This window comes from Lactuca virosa, chromosome 2 (genome assembly GCF_052849685.1).
Source record: "Lactuca virosa cultivar CGN04683 chromosome 2, Lactuca_virosa_CGN04683_v6, whole genome shotgun sequence".
NCBI classification, from domain to species: domain Eukaryota; kingdom Viridiplantae; phylum Streptophyta; class Magnoliopsida; order Asterales; family Asteraceae; genus Lactuca; species Lactuca virosa.
This window is the reverse complement of record NC_136427.1, coordinates 129,170,590-129,181,361: the sequence shown is the minus strand read 5'-3', so window position 1 is coordinate 129,181,361 and position 10,772 is coordinate 129,170,590. Positions and strand designations below refer to the sequence as shown.

Genomic DNA, 10,772 nt, shown 5'->3' with positions numbered 1-10,772 from the left:
AAATATCCCTAAAATTGACTGTTAGCTTGACTTCATAATACAAAACAATTCCATAAAAGACTCTCTATGAATTTATTGGTTAATTTTGAAAAAACGATTTTTTAGTATTATTTGACACTAGAATGTGTCTTGATTACATTTGGAAAATTCTAGTGTCATGTTTAATGTAGATGCTGATATTCAAGAAAACGAGATCACCTACAAGTAACTCACATCAACATTCATCCAATCATAAATAACCCAATTGCCCAACAAGACCAACGACGTCGTTTCTAGAAACCTGCCAATTTGCCATCACTTTATCTTTTCTTTCTCTATCCACCCGACCATCCCGTACGGCAAATCTCCCACGACTCTAGCAACAAAGCATACTTTTGCCCCCCCCACCCCCCCCCCCCCCCCCCCCCCAACAAAAGATAGAATTGTTGGTATCCGATTCCTCAATCCTCATCATCAACAACACTGGTTATACCCTCTTCATTCTCTTCTTCACCCATTTAACATCAAAGTTCCAGTATCACACAGTTCGATTGGTTCAGATGCATTTACTGAAAGAAATGGATCTGAAATTATAAGTGAAACCCCACTTCGCCATAGAGATGACAGGCCTAATTCTCCATCAAACACCAGTATTGGTGTCATCAAATACAAGACCGAAGCTGCCTTTATTGGTATGTCCAGATTCTTCGCCTTTCTTTGCTGATTTATCTACAAGAACGACATGTTCGTCCTCTTCATCGTCATCATGTAAGTTTTCTCTTCCATTTCAGTTCTAAAATTTCATGTTTTCTGCTACATCCTGCATAATTTCTCTTAATTTTGTATAAAATCAACAGATATTTAGTTTCGTATCCGTAATTCACTCTCGAATGCGTGAGTGTACTTTACTATTCTGGGGTTTTATCTAGTTTGAGAATTTCGAGGGTTTATTTTGATTGGAACTCAACCAGAAAACGATTCCATTATGAAGATGAATGCTGTTAAAATAAAAGGAAATGCATAAAATTAATGGAATTTTCTTCTTTATACAGTTGAAAGAAGAGATATATTGAAACTGCGAGGCAACAGAGTTACAGCAAATGCATTTAATGTTGGTGCTAGTTCTGGGGGCTATGCAGAGAGAGATGGAAATGATAACCAAAATTTGTCTACTAATGATCAAAACAATGAAAGTTCACCAATGTGAGTTCTCTTCTGAATTTTGATTATATTGCTTTAGGGGTTTTCTAGGTGATTCAATTATGGGGAACAAATGAGCTTTGGGATTTGAATCTTTTCTTGTAAAGATTGAATTTTTTTTTTCTTGCTTATTAAGTTGGGAAATGGGAATGATTGTTATCTATACACCAATTTGAAGATGAGTGATATAATCCAAATGTTATGAGATAATCCCTGAGAGCATAATTTAAGATAGTGTTGGTAATGATGGAATCAGGGAAGGAATGGAATAGTTCATTCCATAGGAATGGGAACAACTTGTTTGTTTTACCTGATGTTAGAGGGTGTTTTTTTTTTCTCATTCCATAAAAAAGTGCAATAATCGAAATTTATTTATATATTGTTTAATGAAAAAGGTTTTTTTTTTTTTCTAACTTTTTTATTATTTTAATTTAATTAAAATTTCATTTTATTGAATTAACAAAAAAATATAAAATTTTGAACTTATTTGGGTTATGATGTTGATTTTTTATTGTTAAAAACTTCATTAATCATAACCGAAGTAATGAATAGAATAGAGTTGAATTTATGTACTGATTTTACATATAATCATAGTTGTCGACTCGTGACTTGAAATGGAAATTTTCAACTCGTGACTTGACTCGTAAGGGTCACGATATATATATATATATATATATATATATATATATATACATATATAATACGTGTTAAATATTGATGCACCTTTACTAAAACATTGCAAGTTCACAAGTTAGAACCTGTGACTTGTTACTTGTTCAAAAATCATACAAAATATCATATAACATCTAACAATGTCATAACTAGTGAAAATCATCATCTGTATCACTATTAAACTTCAAAGTGGTCACACATCATCTTTATCTTCTAGATTAATAGGTATTTCATGGACTCCAACTTCATCTCTCTCCAGATCATCCTAAACTTGAAAGTCATCATCTGTATCGTTTTGCGTATGTCATTCGCAATTAGGACCTTGTTTAGGTTCCTCGGCCTTAGAGACAATTAAAATTCATAAGTATATTTATGTTTTAACTATTTTATAAATCAAGGGAATGTAATATAATATATACTATTAATAGCGTAATATTTACCTCTTTTTCTTTTATTGCTACTAGTTGCTATATCCTCTTTACAACATTCATGGACATCCATCCATGAGATAACTATTGGGAGACATGTATCCTCCTTTTCGGTGATCTATTCATCATCTGAATCTGAATCCACATATCCGATAAAGAAATAGGATCATAGGTTTCTCCTTGTTCTCGTATCTTTTCAAGCCTCGTATTGAGGTTAATATTGTATTTGACAAACACTAAAGCATTTAACATTTGTTGCTCTAGACAATTTCTCTTTTTGGAGTGTACATGGTCAAATGTAGTCCAATTTTTTTCACATCCCTTGGCACTACATCTAAGGCTTAGCTAACGAACAACTAGTTGTTGAAGTTTTAGACACTCATTTCCATAGTTCAACCACCCCTTTGTTGGTTGGAACATCTTTCTCATTGCTTTGGTTGCAGATAAACCAAACATTCCAATATTTTCATTAAACTTATCAAGTTGTTAATGAGTTTTATGCTTGTTGGTTTATCATACATCTTCTCAATAATGTTGTACAATCCAAGTTTGACTTTATAATAGGTCCAAAAGTCTCATGAAAATGAAGGTTGTTTTTAAACTTAAAATAACATAAATTATTAGTTCATTATATATAAAGTAATAAGTATTTCTATTTTCATAAAAAGAAGTGAGACCTTTGATTAAAATAGTATCATGCAACATGAAGGGCCCGTGGAGTTGCATATCCCATCTCAGATTAATCTTTTTCCCAAATGGATTTATATCTTACTTCAACGCCATTAAAGTTTCCTTCATTTGCTTTTTTGCACAATCCATGGCTTTATATATATATACCCCATTATATGTTTTACATCTCCATCTATAAGCCTCAATACTTTGTAAATGGGAATTACACAATTTAGATATATTTTATTGTCTTTCAAAAGTTAACATCAACAAGAACAATATTTTCAACCAACTTCCCGTTATTTATAGAAGCAAAGTTACATTCGGCCCACTTTTTGAAGCAAACAACTCCCGAATAGGAGTCTTTAACTCATGAAATTTTTTTAAAGTAAGAAATAAGGTAGCAAATTTTGTAACTATCGATCGAGTTAGTTCTCGATCACCGGTAAACGTTAGAAACATTGATAGAAAAACACCATGTCGATAGATATACACGGTTATTTTCTTTGCCTTTTCTATTGTGTCCATGAAGGTTTTACCGTCTCCAATATCTTGTAACATCAACTCCATTAATTGTGCAGCAAACGATGACCAAAACAGGCGAGGTCTCTTACTTTTCAACAATGCTTCGACGTATGTGTTAGGCGGTACCATCTTGGAAAGTAAAAGACCTTGCTTATTTTGATCACCGTGTGCTGCACATTTAATCGACTTGATGTTACAAGATATCAAAGATGGTAAAACCTTCAAGCACACCATAGATAAAACAAAAGAAAGTACACTTTGTACATCTATCGACATGGTGTTTTGCTATTAATATTTCAAAGATTTATCGATGATCAAGAACTAACTCGAGCGGGAGTTACAAGATTTGCTATCTCATTTCTTACTTTAAAAAGGTTTCATGAGTTAACATCTCATGCTTAATCATATTGTCAAAACATGCTTTTGAAGAATGTCTTTCCTAATAAAATAATCAAGAAACCATATCTTGTCTCCTCTTTTATTAGCTCACGGCAAAAAGAAGAAAAGACAGATCGTTATAAAAATACAATCAAATAAGATATAAACTCATAATATTTTAATTAAAAGACAAAAGTTTTTCTAATCCAAAAAGATATACATTGATTTATATATCGTACATTATAATATATTATGATACTTAGCATTTGAAATTAATATTTCAAAAAATAAATGATTTCCAATTAACTATAAGAGTTATGAATATTTATCAAGAATAAAATTCTTATACAGAATCTATTTGTGTCAACTTGTTATTGGTGTGACCCTTTAGAAACATATGTTATTAGTAATATCATTCTAAAATGATTCTTGAGCATATAAATATTTCAAAATATTGTTTGAGATGTGTAATTTCTATTTATAAAGTAATAAGTCTTATGGATGGAGATGTAAAACTTGCAATGGGGTGTGTGTATATATATATATATATATATATATATATATATATATATATATATATGAGGACTTGTGAGGACACTTTAAAAAAATTAAAAAAAATACAAATCATAAAATCGAGCATAGTACAATATTGGAGAGAAAAAAAATTAGAAAAAAATTTTGGGTCATTAAAATTGAATCATGGATCATTTTTATGATCCATGATTCACTTTTTATGATCCATGATTCAATTTTAATGATCCAATTTTTTTTTTCCAATTTTTTTTTCTCTCCAATATAGTAATATGCTCGATTTTATGATTTGTATTTTTTTTTCAATTTTTTTAAGGTGTCTTCACTGAAAAAAGAGTCATCACCGGAACCAGAATATATATATATATATATATATATATATATATATATATATATATATATATATATATATATAGCCATGAATCGTGCAAAAGAGAAAATAAAGAGGCGTTGAAGCAAGATATAAATACATATGGGAAAAAGATTGATCTGAAATAGGATATGTAACTCTATAGAGCCCCTTGATGTTGCTAGATATTATCTTAATCCAAGGTCTCACTTCTTTTTATGAAAATAAAAATACTTTTTACTTTATATATAATGAACTAATAATTATGTTATTTTAAATTTAAAAATAGTCTTCACTTTGATAAGAACTTTTGTGCTAATTATGAAGTTAAACTTGGATTATACATCGTTATTGAGAAGATGTATGATAGACCAACAAACATAAAAATTCATGGGTAACTTGATAAGTTCAATGAAAGCATTGGAATGTTTGGTTTATCTAAAACAAAGTAATGAGAATGAAGATACAACCCGCAAAGCGATGGTTAGACTATGAAAATGAGTGCCCGAAACTTCAATATCTAGCCGTTCTTGTGCTGAGCCTCACATGTATTGTCACGGGATGTGAGAGAAATTGTAGTACATTTGACCATGTACACTCCAAAGAGAAACGGTTTAGAGCAAGAATGGTTAAATGCTTTAGTGTTTGTAAAATACAATATTAATCTTAAATACGAGGCTTGAAAAAAGATGATATAAAGGAGAAACCTATGATCCTATTTCTTTATCGGATATGGATTTGGATGATGAAAGATCACCGAGAGGGAGGATGCATGTCTACCGGAAGATATCTCGGTGATGGATGTCCATGAATGTCTTAAAGAGGATGTAGGAACTAGTAGCAATAAAAAAGACAAATATAAGGTTATTAATAGTAGATATTATATTATATTACCTTAATCTATAAAATAGTCAAAACATAAATACACTTATGATATTGTTAGATATTATATGATATTTTGTATGATTTTTGAGCAAGTAACGAGTCACAAGTTCTAACTAAATCATTATATATATATATATATATATATATATATATATATATATATATATATATATATATATACACACACACCATTACTAAATCATTATATATGTGTGTGTGTGTGTTGAATATTAATGCACCATTACTAAAACATTATATATATATATATATATATATATATATATATATATATATATATATATATATATATACGAGTCAAGTCACGAGTTGAAATTTTCAATTTTCGAGTCATGAGTCGACAACTATGCCAAATGGTGTTTCTTTTTCATGCCATCATGGAATGCAATATATATATATATATATATATATATATATATATATATATATATATATATATATATATATATATATATATATATGTATTATTACGAGTCGAGTCACGAGTTGAAATTTTCAATTTTCGAGTCATGAGTCGACAACTATGCCAAAGGGTGTTTCTTTTTCATGCCATCATGGAATGCAATATATATATATATATATATATATATTATTACGAGTCGAGTCACGAGTTGAAATTTTCAATTTTCGAGTCATGAGTCGACAACTATGCCAAAGGGTGTTTCTTTTTCATGCCATCATGGAATGCAATATATATATATATATATATATATATATATATATATATATATATATATATATATATATATATATATATATATATTATTACGAGTCGAGTCACGAGTTGAAATTTTCAATTTTCGAGTCATGAGTCGACAACTATGCCAAAGGGTGTTTCTTTTTCATGCCATCATGGAATGCAATGGCATGAAAAAGAAACACCATTTGGCATAGTTGTCGACTCGTGTCTCGAAAATGGAATTTTTCAACTCGTAATTTTTTCACCCGAATCCGTCGAGTATTAGGCGGGTAGTGGGTGGGGACGGGCGTGATGAGTGGTGTATGGGTATGGGGATGGAGATTGTAGTACCCGCTAATATCCTCCCCCGTTTGCATCCCTAAACGCAATGACTAATTCCATTACCCTTTCTATTCCATTCCTTTGTTATTCCATTCCATCAAACCATAAATCTCTTTTAAATTATTTTACGATGTGTTTGACAGTAAAAAGCTTCCAGATCAAATTCGTTATCCAGTCTCAATAGCCCTTGTGCTATCCGGATGTGCTTTAGTATTTTCAATAATCGCCTTTGGAAAGGGTGCACCTCCCTCTCTCTTAGCAGCAATCGCAAAGTCAGGGTTCACAGCTGCTTTTACATTAATTTTTGTTTCCGAAATTGGAGATAAGGTATCTAAATATCCACCACATACTAATTACTTCCTTACATAAACTTATATTTAAACTTAATTAGCAACTAATATCCACTTTCCTTTACTTGATCAGACGTTTTTCATTGCAGCTTTATTGGCCATGCAATATGATAAAGGACTGGTACGATCTCCTCATATCTCCAATAAATTTGTTTCACTGGACATTACAATACAACCTTTCAAGGAGATTGACAGCCAATCATTTTTCCACCTTTTTGAATGGGACAAAAAACGACAGATTTTGTCCCATTTACATCAGTTTCAGTCCCAGTCCACTGCATGTCAAACACAGTACAACCTGACAACCTGTCATGTTCATTGCATCCAATTCATTAACTTTTATGGATTCGAAAATTGTGATCAGGTTATTTTGGGATCAATGGGTGCTTTATCACTTATGACTGTTTTTTCGGTCATAATTGGAAGGATTTTTAATTCGGTTCCAGCTCAATTCCAGACAAGTAAATATTTCTATATTTCCATTACAGCATTGTACTTTCATCTTCTTTTGCTTTTTTTTTTGTAAAATATATCTAATTTTCCATGGTTTATGCAGCATTGCCAATTGGAGAGTATGCAGCAGTGACTCTTTTGATGTTCTTCGGTCTTAAAGCTATAAAGGATGCATGGGATCTTCCATCAAGTAATGCTAAAAATGGTGAGAAAAATAGTAATGAACTTGATGAATATGCAGAAGCTGAGGAATTGGTGAAAGAAAAGGTGATTAATGATCATTCATTTGACTTATATTAACAATTTGAGTTTTTTTTTTTTTTTTTTTAAATAAATATTTGGTATACATGCAGGCATCTAAACAGCTCAAGAATCCTTTTGAAATCATTTGGAAGTCATTCAGTCTTGTATTTTTTGCGGTAATCCTCTTCTTTTTTTTTTTTTTTTTTTACAATATTATACTTTTTGTTTTTTTATTTTGTATCATGGTGTTGTGGTTGGAAAAACATATCCAATTATAGCAGTGAAAATTGTTTTGTATTTAGATGACATTGATATAATTTGGTATGTTTTTCAAAGTACAATGTTGTAATAGAAAGAAATTAATGAAAATACATTTCTATTTCTTGCATTTAGCCCTTTGTTACACTGCTATGTTAAAAGTCTTGATCTTTGTATTCTTATTGTTATATAATTTGGTAGATTTTTTTAAAGCACAATGCTCTAATAAGAAGAAATGGAGGTAGAATGCTATAAAAAGAATTCAAGAAAGAATGTTACTATTTCTTGTATTTAAGCCTTTATCACACCACTTTCTAAAAATGTTGATCTTTATAATCTTTTTGTTGGTATGCTATTTTAAAACTATTTATCTTTCAATTCTTTTTTGGATATGAAGCTGTTTATTTTTCATTAAAAAAATAATAAATGTGATTGCAAATTTGTAGGAATGGGGTGACCGGTCAATGCTTGCAACCATAGCTCTTGGGGCTGCTCAGGTACATTAAAAATATGTAAATTAAAAAAAAAAAATTAAAAGTAGGATGCTATTATAAATAAATTAAGACAAATCTTGATAAATGGTCCCTGTGGTTTCCATGAATATCAACTTCAGTCCCTAACTTTTTCCGATCTCATGGAAGATCCCTATGGTTTCAATTCCGGTCTCATGAAACCACAAGGACCTTCCATGAGATCGGAAAAAGTTAGGGACTGAAGTTGATATTCCTGGAAACCACAGGGACCATTTATCAAGATTTGTCAAAAATTAATGAAACCAAAAGTCATATATTTTTTTTGTATGACAGTCTCCATGGGGTGTGGCAAGTGGAGCCATAGCTGGACATCTACTAGCAACCTCCATAGCAGCAGTTGGAGGGGCCTTTCTTGCCAATTATATTTCTGAAAAACTGGTAATTCTTTTTTTTTTTTGACTTGATTAGGTTATCTACCTTGAAAATTTTTAGGTAGTGTTTGGTATGATGGAATCAGCAAAGGAATGGAATGGAATGGTTTATTCCATAGGAATTTTAAGAAAAAGAGTAAATTACACGAATGGTCCCTATGGTTTGGGGTAATTTGTGCATTTGGTCCCTAACTTATTTTTTTAACTCGGAAAGTCCCTACGGTTTTTGTTCCGCGCGTGGTCCCTATTGTTTGTTTTTGTTATGCGTTTGGTCCCCGTCTTACCTAAAAACACTAGTATTTAAATAGGAAAAAATGGTGGGGTAGGTAAGGTAAAGTGTGGGGATGGGGTTGGGGGTGTGTTTATTTAAATAAATTAAAAAATCAACGGCAAAATAGTTTTTTTAGGTAAGACAGGACCAAGCGTGTAACAAAAACAAACAGTAGGGACCTTCCGAGTTAAAAAAATAAGTTAGGGACCAAACGTGCAAATTACCCTAAACCATAGGGACTATTCGTGTAATTTACTCTAAGAAGAAAAAAAATTGTTTTGTTTGCCTTTGGTTTTGTTGAAAGTTCATTCCTTAGTCCAGGTTGAGTGTTTTTTTTTTCATCATGGAATGAATAAAAAAATTGCAATATAGCTTAATATTTATGTGATTCTTGGTGACACATTTTTTTAAAACTTTTAATGACACAAATTTCTTTGATCATTTAAATTATAATTTTATTTGGTTAAATAACAAAACATGTTATTTTTATTATAAGTTCTGTGGGGTTTAATTACCTTTTCATTAATAATAATCATTAAACTAATGTATAGAATAGAGTTAAATCCCACAGAACTTATATAACAAAATAATATTTTTTCTCATCATGTCATGTTTGGTTGGCTTGAAGAAAACAAAATAAGTCATTCAAACATGTTTTTTGTTGTGTATAATTACAAATCTAAATGAAATTAAACTCATAAATGACAAAAATATGTTATTTTATAGAAATAAGTTTTTTCAAATAAAGATATATTGTTAAATGAATTGCATATTAACAAATTGAACGTCATGTAAAATATATATTGTATGTATTAATATAATTGTTATAAGAATAAAAGATTTAATACCCTAAAACCTTAAAATAGAATTATATAAAACAAAAAAAAAATTATTGTCATTTTTGAATTATAAAAAACAAATAATCTAATTGAAGCAATGATTTGTCAGGTTGGGTATCTGGGAGGAGTATTATTTCTACTTTTTGCTGTTGCGACATTTTTGGGTGTCTTTTAAGGAACTGGAAACAACCCAATGAGTTATGCTGAGAAGAACATGGTTATATGGACATAAATGTGTTCTTGGTGTATTTCTATATTGTGAATTAGATGATTAATCATTTAATCTTTTACATGTTGGATATGATTAATCATAATTTCGTTTTCAAGAGATTGAAAATCGTAGAGATAATAATATCAAATTGTTGGAAACAAAATCAAGGATGCAATATTTAACAAAGTTTACCAATTTGATTTTTACATCTACAATCTTCGGGTTTGTTCAAGATCTTAGACCAACTCCAACCTTATCACTAAAAATTACACCATTTTTGTGTAAAACTAACACCAAAACTCATTTTAACTCCAACCACACTAAAAAATTATACTAAAACATATTTTAATATTATAAAATATAAACAATAATTATAAAAACTAAAAAGCAAGTAAAATAATACCATTTAAAAGGTTTTGGTATTATGAATAGTGTCAAATTTCTTCCCACAAAAATAGAGGCCACTTTTAGTGGTTGATTGGAGTATTTTTGGCTTCTATAACACAAAAATGGAGGTCCATTGGAGATGGTCTTAGAAAGTCAAAATTTGGCTTCACATTCATCCTAACAAGTTTTGATCCATAAACA

At 30.2% G+C, this 10,772-nt stretch overlaps 1 protein-coding gene across 1 annotated transcript; it reads left to right on the top strand.

The window, feature by feature from the left end:
- Positions 1-391: 391 nt before the first annotated feature.
- Positions 392-10,390, top strand: LOC145159486 (protein PAM71-homolog, chloroplastic). Its single transcript, XM_079078485.1, has 10 exons — positions 392-747; positions 1,032-1,182; positions 6,799-6,982; positions 7,079-7,126; positions 7,370-7,466; positions 7,562-7,725; positions 7,812-7,877; positions 8,406-8,456; positions 8,766-8,870; positions 10,083-10,390. The coding sequence occupies exons 1-10, from the start codon at positions 600-602 to the stop codon at positions 10,146-10,148; spliced, it is 1,080 nt and encodes a 359-aa protein (XP_078934611.1). The 5' UTR covers positions 392-599; the 3' UTR covers positions 10,149-10,390.
- The last annotated feature ends 382 nt before the right edge of the window (positions 10,391-10,772 follow it).

Excerpts from the sequence above, each read along its gene's own strand:
- LOC145159486 (XM_079078485.1), top strand. The coding sequence starts at position 600 with ATGACAGGCCTAATTCTCCATCAAACACCAGTATTGGTGTCATCAAAT. Across the intron at positions 7,467-7,561 it reads TCCAGCTCAATTCCAGACAA|CATTGCCAATTGGAGAGTAT; the intron begins GTAAATATTTCT and ends TGGTTTATGCAG. Across the intron at positions 7,878-8,405 it reads TCAGTCTTGTATTTTTTGCG|GAATGGGGTGACCGGTCAAT; the intron begins GTAATCCTCTTC and ends GCAAATTTGTAG.